Genomic DNA, 25,183 nt, shown 5'->3' on the forward strand with positions numbered 1-25,183 from the left:
GCTGGAGGCCCATACCAGATTCTTAAAAATACTCTGAAAAAGCCTTATACCACTCCTCTTTAAGATGACCCTAAAGAAAAAAAATGAGAAGGAAAAGCAAAGATAGCCATGCAATTCTTTTTTATCATGCAATGCTGTTCAGTACTCTCTATTCCGATGGATTTTTCAATATCCATGTTATCATGATTGTTATTTCATTATAGTTCTGTTCTTCAATAGCAGTCAGTTCTTTCATTTCTATCCAGATTCTTTGCATGATAGTAGACCATCATGCACATACAAGGAAACAAAACACATGCAAACAGAACAAAACACACTATTTCAGCTACATTGGCCATTAAGCGTTATGAACAACCCTTTTTCTATCTGCATTGATCATCTAAATGTACTTTTGCCACTTAAAGACTTTATATCTGCATTCTACTGACCTCTCTACTAGCAAAAACACTTTCTCAATGATTTTGCTGCTTCATGCTAGGCAAGGAATATCAAGTTTTGCCTAGACGTCTTCCCTCATGAGGAAAGCTGTTATTGAACAAGTCTGCCTTGAGCCATAAAAGCCAGAAGCCAGCGGAAAAGCATCACTGGTGGATGGTTTTTTGCAGGTTTGTGACTACTTCCCTTGAACCACAGCTACAGCACAACGTATGTGCGGGAAAAAATGTACTGCAGCCATGCATTTTATTTCATGGGAGCCATGCAACGGCTGCAACTGATGAACATAGATATAAGAGGAGATGCTCAGATTGGAGCACTGCTTGCTATCCTCTGCACCTTCTGAAGAGCAGGTGGCAAGCCAATCTGCTTGTGCCAGCTGACTCAAGACTCTCAAAAGTTTGGAGGGAGTCTAGCTGTTGAAGAATCCTCTTTGGCAATAAATCCTACGGGACAATCACTGCAAATCCCATTTACAGTGTTATTGAATATGCTCACTTAGTCCCCTGAGTGAGCATATTTTCAAGTTTCAGTGAATCTTTCTTAAAGCAGTGTCAGACTGAACAGCAGCTGGTGGACAATTCTGCCTTCCTTCAGGACCCGTTTCTGTCCTGAATCAGTATCCTGGAACAGACAAACTCCAAGTTCTCTCTCAGAAGCCTTTTCATTCTTAAGAAGTTGACTCTAATCATATATACATTTTTTCTAGCCCTCACCTGGGAAACTAGATGCTAGGTTCTTCTCCTCTTCATTTGCAAATCACTGTTATTCCTCAATTTCTTGTTCCATATAAAATCAAATCAATGAAATTCTATCACCTGTCTTAAACAGGTCAGATTAATCCTTTTCTGAACTTAAAAATTGCTACCTATTGGTCTTACCAGTTTAAATATGACCTCTGTCATATTAGCCATAGGGTGAACAACAGTACAACGTAAGGGTATTACGTTTCCTGTTTCCTCTGCTTAATTTAGCCATAATAGCATGGTCTAGCTGCCTTCTATTTAATTATACTCCAAGTCTGTGTGACACCCAGTTCTCCTAAGCTTTTTAAAGAAATTCTTTCCTTTGCAAAACCATTGCACATTCTCAACTCATTAGTCAACGCCGCTGTCTGAAAGTTTCCTTAATCGACGTACACACGAATTGACTAGAGGCACGTCCCAGGGAGCTTCCTTCTTCCAAGCAGAGAGCGGGTACTCCCGCCTTACCACCAGTGATGGAATCCGTGTGGGAAGCCGTGCAAATACTGATATCCACTACCTGCAGCTGTTTTGAATCCCATCTGCCTGTAACTTCGAAGTAGCTGGATAGGAAACACGGCTTCATCACTTCAGGCTAAGCCGCAGACTTTCACCCCCGTCTGCAGCCACAGCTGAAGAAGGCAGCGCGCCCTTAAGCCCCGCGTTCCCGTGCCAGAGCCCCCTCGCAGGCTTGTTCGCGGGCAACTCTCCCCCCGGCACCCCGGCGCTAGTGGGAAGGGGCGCCTCGGCCCCCGCCGCGGACGGGGAGACCTCGGGGCGGGGGGGAAGGCGGGAGCGGGGCTGAGGAGCGCCGGGGGGCAGAGGAGAAGGCAGAGGGGGGCTGAGGATGCGACGCCGCCGAAGGCTCCGCGCGTCCCCCATCCCCATCCCCTTGCGATGGGAAGCGGCGCCTCTATCCCGCGGCGCCCAGGCGGGGCCACCGGCGCCCGTCCTGGGATTTTTATCGTTGAAGAATTAAAAATGGAGATTTGGGCGCGGAACCCACTGGGGCTGCCAGGCCCGGCCCCGCCTCCTGGGGCCTGGGCGCGGGGGCGGCGTGCGCGCTTATCCCGGGACGGGGCCCCGTCCGCGGGGTCCTTGTGACGGCCGCCGCCGCCGCGGGCAGGTGAGCGGGGCCGGGGACGCGGAGCGCCGGCAGCCCCGGGGCGCGGGGGAGGCGGCGGGGGGCGCGAGGCGGGGGCGGGGCGGAGGGCGGCCGTGACGTCACGCCGGCGGGGGGCCGGTGCCGTGGGGGGTGGGTGGCGGAGACTCTTTCCTCCGCGGGGAGCCGGCGCCGGGCGAGGGTAGGGCGGCGTTGCAGTACCCGTTTGCTTGAGCAGCCGCCCTTTCTCAGGGCGCCTTAGCAGCAGAAATTGAGGAAAGAACCCGAGTTCTCGCAGGTTAATGACGTTTGAAAACGTTAATGACGTTTGCAGGTGAAGAAAAGGGATAAATGTAGGTGTCGGGGACTTGCTGTCTTTTACTTGTGCCCGAGCACAACCACTGGGTACCACCACTGAAGGCAGATCCTGCTCTTCATACAGCAGCTCTCACCTGCCACATTCATTTCTGGAAACTGCGCTGAGGGCTGATGCCCGCCCAGGGGTAGTTCCTCATTCCCACGTGGTGGATCAAACCCGAGTGGGAATTCAGTTCATCCTATCTGCTGAGGCAGTAAGAGAATAAATGGGAAATAATACTCTGGGTTAGGTACCCTCGGTGTGTGCGAAAGGGGGAATAGCCACTGAAAGCAGAGGACTGGGCACTGTAACTGCTGATGGTTTCTATTTGGGGGTGGAGGTGGGTAGGGAAAGCTGTAGAAACATAGCAGCGTACAAGAGGGGTGGATTTATGGAGGCAAATAAAGTGGGTGGTGACTGTGTGAGACCAGCACAAGAGTTATTTTCCATGGAACCGCCACAAAAAATCTGGGAAATGTAAAGTTGGAATTTCAGTTACATTGAAAGGCAAGATGCAGAGTTGTAACTGTTAGATCACTCACCTTGTGAAACAGAGCAGTTGGGTTTGATAGAAGAGAAAGTAGGAGCCTGTCACAAGAAAGCAGGTGTCAAAAAATTCTCTGTAGAAGAGTCTCCAGCTACGTTACGCTCATTTTCGCACTATGCTCTGCTAAACCTACTGCCAAGAACAAACTGGTGAGCAGCAAGACCAAGATTATCCACTCTTTAGTCATGGTTGAAAGCCAACTACAAGGTTTTAATTTGGATGCCATAGGTCTCTTGTGACAGCTTTGTTGTTGCATGTCCGTTCCCTGGAATTATAGCGTTGATAAGATTATCTGTATCAACAAACGATGCCTCAGCAAGAGCTCGGGATCTGAGTGACTTGTAGTACAGGAGGCTTTTGTTGGAAGGGGAGCTTCCTTTTAAGTAGACCGACATTAGTTCTGTCTCCCTCTGACATCACCTCTAATTTTACATTGTAGATAGAGCTATTACTCTGGAATTCGATATGCTTTATAGGTGGAGCCCAAACAAACATCTTGTGTGTCAACACAGATGTTGTTCTCTAGAAGAATAATGAAATCACTCAGAAGAGTAACGCTTCAAGTCCATTACTAGATGAGATGTGAAAAATATAGACAAGTTTAAAAATGTTTGTTCACAAAACACTATGCCCACTTGTTAACCTTTTATGGGGTGTTCAGTATTGAAGATCATGGGAGCTGCTCTTGGCTCAGATTTGATAAAAGCAGTAGAGAAATTTCTCTTTTAAATTTTGAGACTTGGGGCAAACCAGAGCAATTATGAGTAAACATGTTGCAGTAACATTCTTGCATTGTCTTCCAGTGCATAATCAAGTAGGTCTTTAGTAATAGCCTTGCAATAGGCACTCAAATAGTTATGTAGTAATTTTCTATATGGTGTATGATAGAAAGGATGCTTCAAAATCGTGTTTGTGGTCTCAACAAGGGGCTGGTGAGAGATAGCCAGTAGAACATGGCAAAAATAGAAGTTCTGTCCTGTTGTAGTCCTTTGATGTTATACTGGCAGTACAGAGGGATGCATTTACCATGTAGGACTCGCATCATATGGTCCAAAAACCAGGGTCAGGGTTCAGTGATCAGGGTTCATTCTTTCTTATGAAATGTTGGACGTAGTGCACAATTGAACTGTGGGAGCAGGAACTGAAACCTGGCTGAGCACCCTACCTACCCGAAAAATCCATGCTGCCTCTAGTTTTTTCTCAATTGGTCAATCATTTATTTTTCTCCACTCTGGCTTGGATTCAAATGGAATGATGTTGAATTAGCTTGTGTCCCACCCACCCAGCTAGCTGGTGTAAAGTGAACTCACTCCATGTGTACCCAACTACTTTCACATGTCCTCAGTCAAACCTGTACTGTTAATACTTGTTTTGCAGGTTTTAAAAAAATACTTTCGGACATTTAAGTATTTTAATTTCTTTCTAAAGCTTTTTTTTTAGCGTCTACATTGAACTTAAAATCAGAAATGAGTAAGTTACTATGTTCATTTATACTGTAGTCTGTGAGCAAACAAGGTTAAATGTGGTCGTCTTCCAGCCAGCAAATAATTTTCTGTTACATAAAAATTGGGATGGAGGAAGAGGAATCACAGGGATGTTACATTGTTTACATTGATCAATGTAACATCCCATTAATATTAGGAGAAAATTCTGAAAATGCTGAATAATGTAGGACATAGACTCAATTCTCATTTGATGGGGGTTCCACCACTTATGGATACTTTTTTTCATGTCAGTTGATGACATCATTCATTTCATATGTGCTCCATTATAAAGAGCTTTATTTTTTAATCAAGTGGCATTGGTAATATACTTTCATCATCCCCGTAGGCCAACTTAAGTTTGTTCCACTTTGTTCCCAAGAGTTCCAAAGAGTGGTTTTGCTTGTGCCCGTATTTTCACAGCCATCTTGTTAGCAGGGAGCCAGCTGATCCTGTTGGAGATCAGGCTGGTGGTGAGAACATATGGTGAGGGGCTGGTGGAAGGGTGAGTTCCAAGTAACAGCTCACATGTGGCTTAAAGTGACTCTTTAACAAGCCCCTAGTAAAACTGTATGTGCATGAGACCTGCACAAGGTATCAAACCTCTAATTTCCTCAAAGAATGGAGGTGCATTTGTTTACAAAATTATAATGAGTGGCATCAGTTACCTTCATCACATACCAGCGTTTCAGTAATTCTGCCTCATGAAGTTCAGCAAGGCCAGGTGTAAAGTCCTGCACCTGGGTCAGGGCAATCCCAAACATGGATACAGCTGGGTGATGAGTGGACTGAGAGCAACCCTGCCGAGAAGGACTTGGGGGTATTGGTGGATGAAAAACTGAATATGAGCTGGCAATGTGCGCTCGCAATCCAGAAAGCCAGTCGCATCCTGGGCTGCATCAAAGGAAGCGTGGCCAGCAGGTCGAGGGAGGTGATTCTCTCCCTCTACTTGGCTCTTGTGAGACTCCACCTGGAGTACTATGTTCGGCTCTGGGGCTCCCAGCATAGGAAAGTCATAGACCTGCTTGAGCGGGTCCAGAGGAGGGCCATGAAGATGATCAGAGGGCTGGAGCACCTCCTGTATGAGGACAGGCTGAGAGAGTGGGGTTTTTTTAGCCTAGAGAAGAGAAGGCTCCAGGGAGACCTTATAGTGGCCTTCCAGTGCTTAAAGGGGGCCTACAGGAAAGATGGCGAGGGACTCTTTATCAGGGAGTGTACTGATAGGATGAGGGGTAACGGTTTTAAACTGAAAGAGGGTAGATTTAGATTAGATATTAGGAAGAAATTCTTTACTATAAGGGTGGTGAGACACTGGAACAGGTTGCCCGAGAAATTGTGGATGCCCCATCCCTGGAAGTATTCAAGGCCAGGTTGGATGGGGCTTTGAGCAACCTGATCTAGTGGAAGGTATCCCTGCCCATGGCAGAAGGGGTTGGAATTAGATGATCTTTAAGGTCCCTTCCTACCCAAACCGTGCTATGATTCTATGATTTATCTGGCTACTGAGTCTGCAATTGCTTTTGTTTGGGGACTTTGGAATAATCTGAAATCTCTTCCAGTACTCTGGATTTTCCCTAGTCTTTCAAGAGTTACTAAAAATGAGTATCAGGAGGCCAGAGGGAATTTCAGGTGGTTTTTAAAAGAATGTTAGGTACAAGAGGATACCTGGACATGTTAATCTTAAAATGTTGGTAGATTATACGATCTCTTTATCACCAGGTTCCAGTCAGTGATCAATATATACAAATTAATCCCCATATCATATAGGGATTATTATTGGTACGTTTATTATCAGTATTAATTTTGCACATTTTATCTGCAATTTTAAGCCAGTTTTGCTACCGGCTGTAATAGCCTGTGTTCCTAGTCTGAAGGCCCCATAACAATGCAAAATGCACTCCCTATGTTGCAGGCTGAATGAGTTAGATTCTAAGTACTGCTCAATATTTCTGATTCAGTAGCCTGAGGCAAGCCCTTAATATGGCCTTCTCCGGGGCTCTGTCAGCACAGCATGCTTCGCAGACATTGAGGATTTGTAGACCTTGCTCTGATCAGCAGTTTTAAACAATTAATAACTTCTTTTCTAAAGAGTAGCACCACACCATCAGCTTTATCCTTCTTATCTGCCTTCTAAGCAGAGATTTTAATATCCAAATCATACAGACTATTCGTTTTATTTCTTTCATGTTATTGATAAAATTTCTTTTCAATGAGAACTTCCAGATCTTCCTAGATCTTAGTCAGGCACCAGTCACCAGGATATAAATAATTCTGTATTAATTCTCGTCACGTTCCTTGCCACATTGGTTTCGTTCGTTTGTGCCATGCTGAGCATCATTTACTACAATGCTTGCTTCCTTTGAGCTCCTAGTTTACTATCCTTCCAGCTTGTGCTCTACCTATTAAACCATCTCTATCTCACCCCATGAGTTTTTGCACTTTTACCCTTCCGATTCTCTCCCCCATCCCACTACAGAGGGGAGTGAGCGAGCGGCTGTGTGGGACTCAGCTGCCTACTGGGGTTAAACTATGACAGTCCTTTTTGGTGCCCAACATGGGGCTCGAAGGGTTTGAGATAAGGACAGATTTGATTGGAGTGTGCGAGACCAAATTTATAGCTGTTAGAGCTACTCATTGGCAGGGCTTGCCATGGGCTTGCTTGCCTTACTGCATGTTAGAATGGCTGCTCTTTGCTTTTGCTGTTTGCTGTACTGCTTGTCATCCGTAACTCTGAACGGAGCTGTGCTTTACACCAGTCCACCCCTATATTCTACCCAGGGCTTCAAAGAAGAAAAACAAAAGCAGAGTGGGTAGCGTGTTACAGGTTTGCTCATATAAGTACACACCTGATGACATAAAGCCAGAAGAGTCTGGACTTGCTGTACTTTATGATCTTGGCACTGACTGTGGCAATTACGATTTGTTTCTTGTAGGTACTTGTTCTGGTGTTGGAGCAGAAAAATTTACTTCTTAAACAAGTAGTAACCTGATTGAGGCAAATAAAAGCTGTATTCAGTTATGGATACTGAACCTGATTGTTTAAATCTCTGGCTAATGCTCAAGAATCTTAAAATCAGACAGCGATGCTGGTGTGCTCTAGCATTCTAGAGAAACCACTACCCGCTGTCAGGCAGGCAGGGTCAGCTGTAGGAACAGACGAAGTAGGGAGCTGCATGTGGCAAACTAGGGCCATGGAGCCCACTTGGCCTTTGCCAGGGCTGGAAAATCTGTGTGTTGGCATGGTTGGGTGGATGAGGGGTGAAGAGCTGCTTTTCCCAGTGCTGCCAGCAGTACCAAATGCTGTCCCAGGCACCTCCAGCCCTTGGGAAGGAGCCACGGGTGCCCATGTTTTGCCTACCATCTCTTCGTCTAGCTCCACTGCTCGTTCCCCTCGCTGCCGGCTGCTGCCAAACTGAGAGGGACCAGAAGCCCAGGCTGGACTCTCTGCAGAGGATCCGGAGAGCCCAGACCTCTGGTAGCAGTCTTTTTGGCTAACGCTGCTGAAAATACTTATCACTCCCCCTCTTTTGAGCTGCTAAAAATATACAGAGAAATCATCTGATAAATAGCTTTGACAGTGAATGTGCTCTATGTTGCATGGATCCTGAGGCTTCCCTGGACTCCAGTCCTCATTCTTTCAGCCTCTATTATCTGGCTGTATAAAAAAGATCCATAAATACATAGGATAATCTCATCACCGTTTACAGGCAGTAGTGGATGGCAATTGCCAGCAGCTATCTTAGCATGACAGAGAGAGACAAAATGCCAAAATAGGCATCAGGTATACCTGATGAAAAGAAAACTTTTTTCCTAAATTGAGAAACTTGCATGATTACAGAAATTAAAGCTGTTTTTTTTCTCCTCCATGCAGGACATGATAGGTAGAAAAGAATCCTGTGCTTCAGGACAGATACTGATGACCGACCTAAGCTGCCTTGCTTACGTACTGGAAGAATGGACTGTTGTGGAGTACCTGAAGAAGTACCTTTTTCATGTGGTCATTGTCTCACTGACAATGAGTGCAATATTAGTTTTTTTTATAGTTCCTTTAACAATCCTCTTTTTCATTTACCTTACTAATATTTTGCTTTTAATATATCAGAGGAACGGTGAGGTAAAAGCAGATCCCTTGAGTGATGTTTGGGATAGTGCAAGGAAAACTATAGCAAGCTTTTGGGATATATATGCAAGAATATGGCATGGTAAGTATGACATGACTTTTTTGAAGCTTTGAATTACAATAAATGGTAAATACACATAAGTTTTAATTTTTTTTTTATTTCTTCCAAATGGATGCAAAGAAATGACATTTATTATTCTTTGTATGGCATCTAACCCAAAAGTTTCTGCCTCAAAGACTGATTGCAATATAGAATAAGCACAATGAAAGGGATAAATTAGTTTATATAGGGTAAATTTCTCTTAAGTGGATAGGGAGGTGCAATTCTCTGTATATGGTATCAGAGTGAAGCACAGTGTTAATGTTAGTTTTAGTAACGTAACTGCAAGGGAGATGTGATTTATTTTTTACCTTAGTAGCTGTTTAAAACCCACTTAATAAATGATCAAAATCCAATGAAATTAGTGTATTTTTAGTTGGCAAAAACTAATTTGTGTTACGACAATTGAAAATAATTTTAAGAGCTGTCTGGACAAAGAAATAATTAGATACCACATTTAAGTTTGTACTGTGGCAGAATTTAAAAGTAACCTGATTTTTCAGTTTCATTACACTTAACCTTCAGATACTTTCAACACACCCTGCTCCCTAGGAAAACCCTCAGCCGCATGCTAGGCACTTGTTCCTCCCACAGTTGTAGTTTAAGGCTATCATCAGCAAGACTTAACTTTGCTGCCCTAAGGATGAAGAATAACAGGTTGTTATCTATGTTGCTGTCCTTCCTCACAGCTTTTTTCCTTAATCTTTGAACATCCTGCAGTATAAAACGTTCTCCACCTCTTCCTAGGACTCTGCCTGCTCCATCCCCATCCTTCTCCCTGAATGGCTCATGACTGCTGCTGAAGGCAGACCAGGTGGAATAGAGCTCTTAGTTGGCAGAAGCTGTGGCTTTCCCAAGCCTTTGTATACATTAGCCTCCTACTCTGGCTCCACCTAAAACCTAAACCAAACGTAGGAAGAGCCAGGAGAGGGATTTACAGAAGTCCATGTCTGTGAGGAAATTCACTTCCACTGTGAAGTGAATACATTTAACTCCCGTGGAGAGAACCTCTCTTTGGGATTCTTATGGATTCTGGTTTGGACTTAAACATGTCAACCAGGGAAACTTTTTATTATGTAAAATCCCAAACTCTTCATTCTGCTTGACACGGAATGAAGATTCATTCTTCCATATTTCAGGAAAGCATCCTGGCTGGTTGTTTGCCTCTCATTCTGCCGATGAAGCGGTTTTACACCAGTGTAGTAATTTTTTTTTTTAATTATTGTACTTTGGACTGGGAAAAGTTCCTAATGGGAAATAATTTAGTCCCCTCACTGGGGAGAATGTCAGGTTCAGGTCTGATCTAGTGATTAAACTGACCAACAAATTGGTCCATCAATAACCTGTGGTGTTTGAGGGGCTTTCTCTTTGCTATTGACGAAAAGTTCCATCCAGAACTTAATTCTTTTAAAAGCTACTGCAGAGGCTTTCACAACTCTCTGAAAATCATTTAGCAAAGGAGAGTAAACAGTTTTCTTTAAATTGCCAGATGATTTACAGCTATCATTGTGTCGTGGTTTAACCTGGCAGGCAGCCAAATACCACGTAGCCGCTTGCTCACTCCCCCCACCCCCAGCGGGACGGGGAGAGAATCGGAAGGGTAAGAGTGAGAAAAACTCGTGGATTGAGATAAAGACAGTTTAATAGAACAGAAAAGGGAAAATAATAATGATAATGCTAGAATATACAAAATGAGTGATGCACAATGCAATTGCTCACCACCTGCGCTGACCGATAACGAAGTAGCAATCGGTACTTCCTGGAACACGCCTACCATTCATACACTGAGCATGACGTCACATGGTATGGAATACCCCGTTGGCCAGCTGGGCTAGCTGTCCTGGCTGTGCTCCCTCGCAACGCTTGTTTTGTTTTGATTGGTTTTTTTTTTTCCTTAAGCTGAATGTGCTTGACTAGCAGGGTACTTAGCAACAACTGAAAACATCAGTGTGTTATCAACATTCTTCTCATACTAAATCCAAAACACAGCACTAGGAAGAAATTTAACCCTATCCCAGCCGAAACCAGGACCAGTGTATTGCTTTCCATCCCAAACAGGTTATGAGCTTCACGGTGTGGAAAACCTACCAGAAGGACCGGGCATTCTTGTGTATTACCATGGAGCTATTCCTATAGACTACCTTTACTTTTTGTCTAGGCTGTTTCTCTGGAAGAAAAGACTTTGTCTGTCAGTAGCTGATCATTTTGTCTTTCGTTTACCAGGTAAGAACATGTTCTCTTGTATTTAAGCATCCTGGATTCACTCAATCTGTTGGTGGTTTTGGTGAAATTTACATTTATTACCTTTCAAGAGAGCTTTTAAACTAAAAGACTGCTTTTAGACTTTTAAACTAAAAGCTGGTAGATGCAGAAGGGCAAACAGGGTTGAATATCCTGTCTTTTAAGTGAAAGGTCATAAAAACATGGTAGACCCTCCAAAGCCAACAAATAGACATTACATAATCTCGTTGGGATGAAATGTCACGCCTCAGTAGAAAGTGTAGGATAGGACTATATTACTGACCTAATGCTGGCTGGTCAGCAATGGGCTGTAAGTGCAGAAGAACCCAGTAAATAGTAGGATATCAATTACCTCCTTGCCTTCTACACTGAGTAGCCATTGCAGTGGGGTATGACATCAAATCTATCTTTTGATCAAAGCCTGGAGTAGGACACAAAACTGGTTTGAAGATTTTACTGTTGAAGAGAGCTCTGTGATACTGACCACCACAACACATTCAACACATTGTAGACTGAGAGAGAAATAAATAATTCCATTGTGAGAAGATACAGAAAAGGAAACCTCATTAATTTTTAGAAAAACAAGGCATAAAGAAGGAGCATCCAGAAGGAATAGCAGGGAGATTATTTAAAGGCACCTTTTTACCACTTATACTAAAAATTATTATAATACTAAAGAGTAAAGGAAGCTATTTAAGAGTAGAAGGACATTCTTCAGAAAAGGAAGTTGTGTTCAAACACTGAAAACAAAGAGCATAAACTCAAGCAAGTTTGATGCAAGAACATATTAAGGCATCCCTAGAAAGATGGTGAGGAAGAATTTGCTAAAGGCATACTTAGTAAATACTGTGTAGTACTAAACACATCAGAAACATGAAGACATCAAGAGATGATTGGCTTTTAAGAGGACCCCTAAAGGAAGATAAAGCTTAGCAGAATGTCGCACAGGAGACTTCTTTTTTAAGTGATAAATGAGAGGGTACTGTTTCAAATTGAAGTGTCCGTAGCACAGATTTTTATTACAAAGGTATAGTGAACTATTGTCAGGACCAAGCAACACCCTCAGCTGTGCAATTTTCAGACTATTGATGTGTACATAATATATTGCTTGAATTATGTTCATACTAGAGGAACAAAAGGTGGCAAATATGGTGTCAACTTATAAAAAGACTACCAAAAAGGTAAAAAAGACCACAAATAATGGGGATTAGGCCTCCTCATTTGCTGCATTAGTAGAAAATGTGGCTGAAAGTAAGAGACTGAGTGAAAATTCTCCCTAACCTCTTGCTCTACCATACTTACCTGCTCTTTGCAGAGAAATGTTACACTTCACAGATTGGTTCTTTAAAGAATGCTTATAAGCATATGCTGAACCTCAGTCTGTTGGATTAATTGCAGTTATGGGAGAAGTCTTCTTGTGAATGAATAACTGGTTAAAAGGTAGGAAATAAAGGGTAGAAATAAATAGCTCATTTTCACAAAGAAGCAGAATTTACCAGGTATACCAATGAAGATCAGTCCTCGCACCTATATTGTTCAAAATAATCATAATCTAATTCAGTAGTGAGGTGACATAGCTTTATACTGGCCATTTTTTTTCAAGGCAGTAAAAGCTCACGCAGAGAGTAGTTATCTACCAATACTGAATCACTGGCTGATTAAATGGCAGATGAAACCCAGTATTAGTTATTATGCAGTGCAGAAGGAAAGAAAAACAAGTCTAAACACATAAACATGTAATTAGGCTTTAAATTTTCTAGATGACTTTAGGAGTATGTCAGCTTACGTGTCAGCAATCGCCAAACAAGGCAAACAGAATTTTAGGCTTATAATGGAAAAAGAAGAAACAGAAAATACCGTTATGTACTCAAAATGCATATGATGCCCACATCTTGAGCACTGCATGGAATTCTGGTCTCCCCATCTCAGAAAAGCTGCGAAGTAATAAAGATACAAAAAAGGACAAGGATGATCAGAGGCCTGGCATGGCTTCGTTTGAAGAGCAGTACATAGGACAGAAGTCTTGCATGACTGAGGGATATAAAATTCTGCGTGACCTGGAAAAGGGGAATAAGAAGTGATACTATGTTGGTGTGATACATCATAATTTTTAACAGGCAAAAGTTTTAAAGCCAAGCAAAGGAAGTATCTATTCGTTTAATAAGGATATGGCATTCATGGCTGCAGGACAAAACAGGAATATATGAGAGTTTGTTTGGATTAAACAAAGCCAACATCTGTCTTTGACAGAAAGATCTATCAAACATGATGTCTTGAATAAGATTAAATACAATTAGATTACAAGATGGGCACTGTGTTTTCCACCGTCTTCCAAAGTTTCTGTTGCAGACCTTTGTCAAAGTTGCAGTGCTAGACACCAGTTCTGGCAGTCCATAATTGTTGTTTACATTTATTAATATAAACAGTTTCTTTTCAAACCATGCTGTTGGGACAGTGAATTTGAAGACTGGGGAAACTCATTTGCTGAAGTTCTCTATGGAACTATGGGAGTTCCAAACTGATGGATTTAAAATGTGAAGATAATATAAGAACACATAGAGTGCTTCTGTGGTTCTCAATCTGTCTTTGGGAGAAATCCTAGTTACAGAAACAAAGGAAGGAGATTCATTGAACTATTCACGCAGTGCTGAAACTGCCCTGCTAACTTCTGCCATTCATGCATATTAAGAGTCGTACAGCAGTCCAATTTGATCCACGTAGTTTGCAATGTAACCACAAAATACTCAATTTAACAACTCAAAATCTCAACGTTTAAAATGTTGAACATCACATTTTAAAAGAACACTAAAAATAGTTGCTTGTTTTGTAGTAATCTTTATTGTACTGAAAAGCTATATTTTTCTTCTGTATTAATATATTTAAAAAGGAGGAGGGAGCAATAGATGTTTATTTTCAGATTTCTAGCTATGATGTACAAGTTTCGGTTGCATGGCTGGTGTTTTGATAATTATAGAAAATAGCACATGGAGGCATTAGTTTATTGAGATGCTGGTTCATCTTCATAATATTTGGGCAAAAACATTGTCACGTATTTGCCATTTTGCCAATATTTACTCTGTACGGGTTTTACTTCCTTCGTACAAATTTGCCTTAGTCAAAATATATAGCTGTTAGATTTTCATTTATCTTGTTCCTACGTGCAAGCAGTATTTGTGATATATTGTTATAATAACGTGTATTTGCTACTTATTTATTGCAGGACTTAAATTATTATTGGAAGTGACAGGTGTTATGCCAGGTACAAGAGAGGAGTGTCTCATTGCACTGAGGAATGGACACTTGGTGTCCATCTCACCAGGTGGAGTTAGAGAAGCACTATTCAGCGACGAAAGTTACCAACTCATGTGGGGAAATCGAAAAGGGTTTGCTCGGGTCGCTCTAGATGCAAAAGTGGTGAGTGTTATATGTTACCAATCCCAGTTTATGCTTATTGCACACATGCTTCATTATAAAATACAGCTTAGGAGTGTTTGTTGGAAAATCTTCCAGACAGAAGAAAAGGTTTGGGAGTAAAAATTTCTTTTTCTTTTCCCACCACTTTCCTCAAGCACATTAATCCGTAGGGAGCAAGGGTTTTATGGAACTGTATAGCTTTTTCTTGACTGTTGCAAGGCATCCATCTCTACAGTTCCATGTCTACAGTTCCATCATGCAGGCATCCAATTTCTTGTCTTGACTGTCTTTCAGGAATCTTCACTGCGGTCCTTCTCCGTATTGCCGTAAGGTTGCATTCTTTTTTCTCATCCTACTAGACTTACATCTTTATCTTACTTCTACATACCCAGTCATTTTCTTATGGCTCTTTAACGTATTATCCTTATCCTTCTTTCTTCTCATATATTCTGGGAGGGTCCAGGATTTTGTTCTTACCCTTACTTTTCTTCATGTTTGTGAAAGATTGCATCGAGTAACACAAGGTGTGTCTACATCAGTGTCTGAGTTTCAATCACGTGTGCGCTTTTGAAGCACTTTTTCCATCTCCCTCACTTACCATGCTTTCATTCACATCATGGAACATGTTAGAATACCTGAGCTGCATTCCTTTTGGCTGAAACTAAACCAGAAGTGGGACCTAACACTCTCCAGTTGCAAATGGGCATTCAGTCAATGGTACCAGACAAGAATTAGTTCTACTTAAAACCAGAGCGCTTGAAATGTGTTCAGTGTTGATGTCAGATCCTCAGCATCCTCTAGAGATGTGCTTCTATTGATTTGCACTCCACTAATGTACACATGGCCACAGGGCCACAGTTTCAGTTGTATTTTCCATATGGACGATGATCTGCAAATACAAACTTCTACCACTGGCTCTGACTTCTTCCATCTAATTCCACATGTGAGACTGTTTCTCTGATATAGTCTCTGGGAAATACTTTTATTTGGGATGGCATGGAGCTGAAAGAGCAGCAACCCTGTCTTTTTCCTACCTGCCACTTCTCATCATCACCACCACTAGAGACAAGTTTTCTGTCTTAATTTAGACTTAGCATACCTAGCGCTCTTTGGGTCTGACAATAGTGGTACACATCCAGGCTTCATCTGTTCTGCCATGAGCTTTCTGCTGCTTTCCCATGAATTGCACAATTGCCATTTTTCTTTACATTCTTATGAATATCTCATCAATTGCAGTGCTGTTCTTTGGCCTTCCACATAAAGGTAATCCTTTTCTGTCTATAAAGGAGAATCTGTGCAGGGAGTTGAGTTCTTCCCATGAAACTTGAATTTCTCACCACCCCTTTCAGGTTTTTTGTGCAGTTATATCTCTTTCCCACTCCATCCAATTTGTTGCTTCTCAAACTTTCTTTTGGTCTCTTGTGCGAAAGCTTCTACTACAAAGTACCTAGGGTTGCAAAATGCATGCTTCAGGTTAATATTTCTTCATAACTTTATCTATCTCTGAAATCTTGTGGGGAGGTAACTAAATTAGAATAAATTTAGGGGGATTTGATTACCCAATGGATAAAGTAATTTTAGGCCGAGAGTCCTATTTCTACCTCTTTGTCTTGTTATGTGGCCTTTTAAAAGTCATGTTTTATGTGCTTCTGTTCCCTCTCCCATCCTTTTTCTCAAAAAGTGTGGGCTGGTAAGTATTAGTCACAATACTTAATATATTGTGTGGGCCTGTAAACCATCACTACTAGGAAAATATCAGAATGCGAATAAAATAAACCCAATCAAATTAATACCGGCATTTTGAATTCCCTTATAGTCTTTCCTCTTCTTTATTAATAATATACTCCAACAGTCAGAAAGAGATGTCACTTTAACAACTTGAGTGTTTTCTAATAATTTTGTTTTCATATCTGTCTTTCAAGCTACCTCAAACATTTGAACAATCTTTTGCCAGATGTTTTCACTTCACTTGGAACCTTATAGTGTGATTCTACAATGTAATACATTTATTTTTTAAAATAAAAATCGAATTAAAAAAATATAAGCGTCCTTAATATAGAGTGCTACCCTTATGAAAACACATCACAAAAATCCTTGCTAGTAATCCTCATAATCCTTCCAATCTTCCATATTTTAGAAGCACATGGAAATAACTGAATAGTAGTACCTAAAATTGCTGGCACCGTCTATTAACAGGGTTTGGTTTTGGGTTTTTTTTTTGTTTAATGAATTGGGTATTCATTGAGGATAAAGTTCTTACAGTGTAAAAGGTTCTCGGGTCATTTGTATACCATGTTTGGTAAAACAGGCACTATGTAGAACTATCTGGTACCTGGAGGGCAGAGAGAATATTTTCTCCTTTGACATCCACTAGCCTGAGCTCACCCGTACTGTGAGTGCTGCTGACTCTCGTATCACTTATTATTGCAGTCATTCAGGGTTTTTTGTTTTTTTTTTTTTTTTTTTATGATCAGGAAGATTGACTGGATCTCAGTATGGTGGGCATCACCGTAATTAGCTTGCAGGCTCCACTGAATTTTGGGCATCTTTGATATTTCTCTGGAAATCTGTGATCAGGCATAGCTTAGATAACTAAACGCTTAAAAAAAAAAAGAAAAAAAGTGCTATGCATTTAACAGTAGAGGGGGCAATATTAACCTTATATACCATTTCTTATATAAAGTTAGACCCATAGTATTCCATCTTTTAGAGTTTGATTGCTCCTGTTTGTTCTTGCTGCATCCTTTTCAATACTGGCCAAACCAGTCTTGTAGGTTGACTGAAGACTGGGGATAGACCCGTCTAAACTAACAGGACTTGCTCTGTAATGTAGCAATGTATGTTTTGCTAATACTTATTCGGATCCTGAATGAAGGCAAGGGAGGACTAGAAATGCCTTGTTTTGAATTTATTCTACATGTAGTGTAGCCATCAATCAAAGAACCACACATACTTTACAGTATTCATAATGACTACATGGTGGTTCATAACCTGCCACGGGTGACTTGAATGGGGATTTCAAGACAAAAATAATTTTATATATGAATAGATGCTCCCATTCTTACTATAATGTTACCGAAGTTCAACAGTTCTTCCACTGAAAAAGTTGAAAAAAAGCAAACAAGGAACATAGTTTCAGCCTCTGTCCTTGCCTGTAGGTTTCCACATTCAGTTTTCACTTCATCTTGTATAACTACTCTGCTTACTTGGGCTCAGAGAAGGGGAGCGTTACTATTTAATGTAATGTTCTGACTCAGTGAACTTCTGAGTTTGTCTCGGGTGAATTTATGTAGGCCAGAGGCCTGAGCTTCAGAAATACCCTCTGCCTGTGGCTGGAGTTTGACAGGCTAATGAGGAGGAGTCATCATTTCTGAAGATCCCTGCGTTTTATCTGTGCCAAGAAACTGGTTCAAATCTAGTTAGGTAAAAGATAAACAGGGACTATGGTTTATAAAATTCTTAAAAAAAAAAAAAGTAGAATAACCCCACGCCGGGGGCTGACCAGTATGTGCAGGGGGTTTGTTCTAGTCCAGAGGTCCCTTCCAACCTCAGCTGTCCTGTGAGTCTGTGATTTTTCAAGCTGGCTGGGTGTGATCAGCTCGGTTCCAGCACAGCAAATCCAAATCTGTGGGTTGCTGCAGATCTGATCGTGCTGCTTAAGACTCAAGCTTTTATGTGTACCCGTTTTTATCAGCTTAGGGACTGAATGCTGCTACCCACCCTGTACTTCATTGGCTGATCATGGTATGTGAGTAACTTTCATAGTTGCCAGATTTCTTTATAGCCTAAGATATGTTTCTCTTGCACTATTCCTAAAATTTAAAGTGTTTTGTCTGTATGATAGGTGGGTTTCAAACATTTTAAATGTTAGACATACAATCAATAGCTGAAGCTGAGTGTGGTATGTTTAGTGTCCAGTAGTTGTATGCTTTTAAAAGACATTACTGATTTTTTTTTAAGGGTTTATTTCTAATAACTTCCCATAATTTCTCATTCTGAAGGGTTTACTATTACAACTTTATGTTTGATATTTTTGTTATCTGTTGGGTTTTTTTTTTCTTTTAAATGGTTTCTATCGCTTTGAGTTCTTTGTTAGGCTGTAGTTAGGTCTTTTTCTTGCTTGTTTTTTTTTTGTGGAAGTGATTCTTAACAGCGTAAAGGTGTTTTTTCATTACCTTCTGGAAAAGTAATTTCAAGAACATGCTTAAAATATGGTTTCAAAAAAAAAAGAAAAGGGACAATAGAGGGGGAAAAAAGTCATTGTATGTAAGGATACAATCACTGTTAGTTTTTAGACAAACTATGAAATCTTACCTCAGGCCGTAAGACATGACTGTTTCAAATTCAGGTATCTCGAGTGTCTTTCTTTTTAGTTACAATAATGAAGCGAACTTGTTCTGTAATTGCCTAAGGATCTGCTCTCCAGAAGGTGTGCAGTCCAGGTCAATGAGGACATACAATTGCCTTATTGTCCAAGGGATCTGCAGAAGTTTTTTTCCAGTGGGGTATTATCCAAACATTACTGCTTCAGTGAGACCTTACTTTGAGAAGCAGATGAGATGAGCCAAACGGGAATGTCCGCTTGCTTTCTGCAAGACTTCATGAACTGAATACTTTCCTATTCACCACACACGATGTAAGCTTTAGACAGAGAAACTGCAAAACTTCATTCTATGTTTCAGTCAGCAATACTGCAATAAACATATAACATACAAGTTTTTTTTTTTTTTTAGAATCTCAGTTAACTTTTATAATGTACTTTCAAAATGAAAGGTATAAACCTGTAATACAATGTCAGTCATTATCCTTTCAGATGGTGACTTTAAAACAGCAATGTTTGTGGGAGCTGAGAAACAGAATTTGATTTCTATTCTGGAGTTTATTTTTTACAACAAGATACCTTGTTTGCTACTTAACTGACTAATAATTATCCTCTGTATTCAAGTGATTTTCCTAGTTGCACCAACAGGCACTAAAACATAAATTCAAACTTGGCATAACATTTCCACCTTTTTGTTTTTTGTGATTCCTTAGCCCATCATTCCAATGTATACTCAAAATGTCCGGGAAGGATACAGGATGCTTAGAGAAAGAAGTAAGAACTTAAAAATATATTTTAAGTATTTGGAATGTTTTCTCCACTTCTCTCAAATTTCTCTCACTTTTCTCTTAGATTTTGCTTTTCAGATTTCTGCTTATTTTGGATTCTCTAACACACTTGCTGTGGGTCAGAGGTATCTCAAATATGGAAATAACTTGTGTATAACTGGTTTGTGCTGTGTGATTTGGTTCTTTAATGCAATCTTATTTCAGTGATCTATTAAGTCTATCGAGCTTTGTTTTGGTGGACAGTTACCTAAATCCTGTAATTTCTTTTTGACTGTCAGACAAAGCATGCATTTTTAAGAAGCCCTCCATATTAATCAGATTTAAAGTTTGGATTGTGTTTTCTGTGACTATAATCTCACTTTTTCCTTCCTTAAACTATTTCAGGGTTTTTTAGACAGTTGTATGAAAGTACTCGATTGCCATTTACTCCTCCATACGGAGGACTTCCAGTTAAATTTCGCACATATATTGGGGAGCCAATCCCTTACGATCCGAATATAACTACAGAGGAATTAGTGGAAAAGGTAAGTTAGCCCTCCTTGCAGTATTGAACTACATACTTTGCCCTCTATTATATATGCACTTGAAACTAGTTGTTTGTATGCTTGAATAAATACAAATACACTTTTACTAGCTTGTTAAAGGAACGGGCAGTTGAGCTCCAGGATTATTTAATGTACGGATACCTAAAAGTAAGTATTGACATGGTAATAGTTGATTGGGATGCCCTCATCCTTTCAGAATGTGTGAGCTCTGTCTTCTTGGGATGCTAACTTTGTTTCTCCCATGCCTTTGATAACTTTGATAACTGAAATGATGTAAACAATGTTTTATGTTCAGTTTTCAGTAACTAGGAAAATAAATTTCATATATAATAAATACCTTTGAGAATCTTCTCTAAGTAACATAGGGCTCTAGAAACAAAGTTCCGCAAGAGCTTCAGTCTCATTGCCAAAAGGAAAATGTTAAAAAAATAATTTGCATCCAAAATATAAAAATATTTTGAGTACCTACAGCTTGGTGAAATCCGTGGTGCCCAAGAGCATAAAAACGTTTATAGATCCAGGGTTTAGGCATTTTTCACAATACTAATCTATACAGAAAACACACTTCTAAATTTTTTTCATAGAAGATGAAAGGAGGGCTTTATGCAAAAAAATCTGCTATGGCGTAGGAATACACAGAACAAAATACTTGTTAGGAATCACTGATGTAAAAAACACCTTGCTGCCCCCCAAAAGATGCAAGAAGGCTAGGCTAGCCTTCCTTTCTTTTTTTTTCTTTTTTTAAGGATCTACTGCAGATTGTTCTGGGCTTCACAGCAGTGAAACCAGAAAGACAGGTTTGGTCTGTTACAGGGGAACTGCCCCAGCAAGCTGCTGAGTTTGGTCTTAGCAGGTTTAGGAGGTTGGAAGCAATATTAGTGCTAAGACTGCCCTTACGGTTATCCGTTTTCTTCGATTTTGGGGGAACAGTATTTTGTGTATCTGCAAAACTGAAATTGAAATTTCCAATGACACTGATTTGCTTTACTAAGTCAAATCTTTCAGCACCCACTTCAGTGGGAGTACAGTTAGGTCTTCTGTGGCCCACATTAGTTGTTAAAAAAAAAAAAAAAAAAAAAACAAAACCAAAACCCAAAAAACACCAAAAAAACTTAAATGGGGTTTGAGAGGAGCAGTGGCCTGGCTGACTTCTATCTGATCCTGCCCTGGAAAGGAGTCAGGACTTGAATCTGTCAGGAGAGATTTGGCCACTCTTTTCTTATATTTCCAGTGATATTCTGCCATCACTATGGGGTAGATCACTGGAGTATGTAGCTATCCTTATTTCAAGTTTAAATACATGAGGAAAAACTAAGGGAGATTATTTCTTATCCCTAGTAGAAATACAGAATATTTTATGCATTCTCTTCACAAACTTGCATTTGAATCTCATGTAGAGTAAAAATGAACAGAACTTAGATATTAATTCTCTTATTATGCGCATGCTGAATATGATACAACTATGGAAGAATTCATGTTTGGACTCGATGATCTTAGAGGTCTTTTCCAACCTTAATGATTCTATGATTCTATGTTGGGAAGGACAGACGGAGGTCCTACTCCGAATTCCTGGTCCCAGCAAGGTCAGCTATGAGACCAGATGAGGTTAGTCAGGCTTCATCCAGCGCTCTTGATGAAAAACCTTCAGGGATGGAGATTGCACAAACTTAATGTTTGCATGTGTTAAAGGCTACTTTGCTTTAGTAATGACCAGGTTTGATAAATCTCAGTAATTTGAGCCTATCCAAACCGCAATGAATGTTTTTCTTTCTTTTCTTTCCAAGGAAAGTGTCGTTAGGACAACTAGCTAATATAAAAGACAACTTTTTTCTTAAAGTGGATCTTATGTGTGCATTTCCCAATACCTCTTGAACCTCTGAGAAGACGTCAGTCATTATTCTGTTCTTCCTTGCATAAGCAGGTCTGTAAAGGCAACTTTCTCTTCTCTTTTCAGACAAAGACTGCCATCCAGACTCTCATAAGCAAGCACCAAACAATCCCAGGCAGCATATGGAAGGCTTTACTGGAGCGATTTGATAAACGTTGTAAAAGTGATTAGAATGCTTATGTTTATTTCATTGCTTTTACAGCAAACAGTAAAAAACAATGTCCTATGGAAACAGTGACTAATAATTGGTGTTCAACCAGTCTAATTTTAAGTTTCTACAGATTCGACAGAAGAAAACAATTAACCTCTTGAAGGTTCCCCTGTGTCTTTCAGGATATTCTGAAGTCAGAAAGACCGAAGAAGAAAACTTAGGTATAATAGCAATGCAACAGCTAAATTCCCCAAAAGGAAATCATGTAGCCAGGATTTGCCTGGTTCCTAAAACAAGTGTGTACATACATCTGAGAGCCTCAGAAGTTTTGTCTTGATCTGTGGTTTTATGTTTTGAGCGGTTCACGGTCCAGTCTCAGAGCAGAACCTCAGAGTCGGTGTTGTCCCACCAGAGCCCACCCCTCGGTGGGCACCTTCCCTGGTGGACCCCACGCAAGATGGTGTCAGAAGAGAAACTGTCTCGCTTTAACTAATGATCTACTCCTTAGACCATTCTTCTAGAGAGACTATACGAAGAGAAATAATCCCATTAAACCAGGTATTAGACTCCTACAAACACATCAGCTTAGTGGTTTGTTACCCTGGAAGGTAGGAATGCTACACCAAGACTTTGCCCCGACAGAAAAAAGAAAAGTCTCTCAAAGAGAGAAGAAAAGCTTTAGTTAAGTGTAGCACTATGCAAATACATGTAAAAAGTAGTTTCAAGTCTGAGCTGGTATATTCATGCACGACTGTAGCATACAATACTGGTTTAGTGGACGAGGCTTCCCCCAGCCTGAGAATCCCTGGGTCCTAGTGTGTTTGCAGTATGGACGTGCTGTACTCGCCCAGATCTCCTGGGGAGCAGGGAGCGGGCTGGGGGCGAGCTTACTTACGTAATGCAACCCTGAGGCTTATCATCACTCGTGGTTTGCCCAAAAATGTGGTACTGCAACACTGCTGTCCCCATATGGATTGAACCGCAACGCCTGCTTGGAAAGGTGGACATAGGCAGCGTAGTCTTCATAATACAACTTCCAGAACACTGAAACTTGCTACAAAGCAGAACGTGTTTTTACAAGCTGTGGGATGTTGGTTTTGGTGGGAGTGGGAGAACTTTGTGTAATCTATCCGATATGCCATTAAATGCAACCAAGTCTATTAACTTTAAACACGAAGAAAAGTAATTTTTGTGCCTTGTTTTTCTTTCTTGTACTTTTGATACCTATATAATCTTTCCCCTCAACATCATAAAACTTTATGTAGCATCTAAGGAAATATATACAACATTTGCCTATTTTCACTAGAAAACTAAACCTGCTCTTTGGATTAAAATAAATCCCTCCTCTTCCCATGCTGCTTCTCCACAAATATTTCTTGCATATTTGGAGAAGGGAGCAGAACAGACAGATGAGTTATTTCCCTGGAGCAAAAAGACAAGAATCCTGTCCTGAAAAAAAAATCTCAAATCCATCCTAAGACATAGGAATGTTTACTTGAACACCTGAACTATAATTGCTGTATACAGGCAGAAAGGTTTTTCTCCCAGCAGAGACTCAACATGCATAGGAGAAGATAAACTAAAGCAAATCAAGATGCTGATTGATATGTCTGGAAATGAACAGGAAATCAAACCATGCAGTCTTCCACAGTGTACTCCAACAAATAAGCTAAAATTCAAAGCCTGAGCTTAAGTCGAGTGAGAGAGGGAACTAAAAGAAAGGGCTATCAAGTACTAAAACGGACACAGATGAAGAAGCAAGAGGAATTACGAGTAACCAGAACCTGAAAGCATTCCTTGTATGGCAGAAACTATGCAGGACTAGACAGCACCCTTCTCTGACTATGCTATCCTATTTTTCAAGAGCATTAGCATCATCTATTAAAACACTTCAGTTGTCTGAATTTGCACAACCTTTCAAACTCCGTGCCCTCTGATACGTGATGCTAGGGGCCGTGCTGCAACTCAGAACAGTGCACTAGCCTTGGATAGGGGAAATGTAATCAGAGCACTTACTATCTTTCAAAGAGGGCATTTGAGCCTAGATCTCCCATATCTCAGACAGCTGTTAACAGTTTGCTAACGAAGTTCAAGTTTTTCCTGGCCTACTTCATCTTACAGCAGCATCCCTGTATTATCTGCAGGTTAGCTAAGTAAGCTGCAGTAAAAATTAATTTCTATTAGTTGTCTTCTGTCACAGTTGTCTTAGGAGTATTTTCTGGGGTCTCAAGGTGATAGACAAAACTATTATTGAGAGATGTGAGTGGTTTTGAATGACATGTAAGACAGTGATTTTTCTAATAAAAAAAAATTTCAACCATTTTTTCCAGAAACATTACAATACTGCTCTAATAAAAAGCAGTTATCACAATATTATTTTAGAGGACCCCTCTAAATTTTTACTCTTTTTAGAGCAGTATTATAGAAACTAGAACTAGAAACTGGTATTACAGAAACTAGCAGAAACGAGAGTTTCTTTTCATACAAATAGAATTGTAATTGCTGATCAAATCACTCCCCTACTACACGTATTTTGTAGCTTCGCTGTCATACAACAAGGAAGACACGAAAAACAGCAAATGCAAATGATCTGTGCCTGCCTCAAAACGTTAACAACATTTATGACTCTTTTTGGGTATAGTTTGCGTAAGGAACACTGCAAGGAAATCCTGTTTCTTAAACTTTTCGCATGTGAGGTTTATCCAGCTCAAACAACATTTTGCATTGGGGAAAAACATCCTACTGGTAGCACTGGAAAAACAAATTCATTGGACAGCAGAGCAAATACAGCCATACAGATGCACAACTGCACGGCCACGGAAGTCGAACGGGCAGATGATGGAGGTGTGAAAGCCGCTCAGTCGGAAAGGCCTGACGGGCGAGACCTGCAGCAGCTCGCAGCCCGCTCCGGCCAGGTGCCTCTCACCCGAAGCGCAGGGCACGGCTCAC

At 40.7% G+C, this 25,183-nt stretch overlaps 1 protein-coding gene across 1 annotated transcript; it reads left to right on the forward strand.

The window, feature by feature from the left end:
* Positions 1 to 2,232: 2,232 nt before the first annotated feature.
* Positions 2,233 to 23,409, forward strand: LOC142078190 (DGAT1/2-independent enzyme synthesizing storage lipids-like). Its single transcript, XM_075140655.1, has 7 exons — positions 2,233 to 2,304; positions 8,538 to 8,868; positions 10,945 to 11,109; positions 14,348 to 14,541; positions 19,576 to 19,636; positions 20,035 to 20,174; positions 22,150 to 23,409. The coding sequence occupies exons 2-7, from the start codon at positions 8,541 to 8,543 to the stop codon at positions 22,252 to 22,254; spliced, it is 993 nt and encodes a 330-aa protein (XP_074996756.1). The 5' UTR covers positions 2,233 to 2,304; positions 8,538 to 8,540; the 3' UTR covers positions 22,255 to 23,409.
* The last annotated feature ends 1,774 nt before the right edge of the window (positions 23,410 to 25,183 follow it).

The sequence above is a fragment of the Calonectris borealis genome, chromosome 2 (genome assembly GCF_964195595.1).
Source record: "Calonectris borealis chromosome 2, bCalBor7.hap1.2, whole genome shotgun sequence".
NCBI lineage: Eukaryota > Metazoa > Chordata > Aves > Procellariiformes > Procellariidae > Calonectris > Calonectris borealis.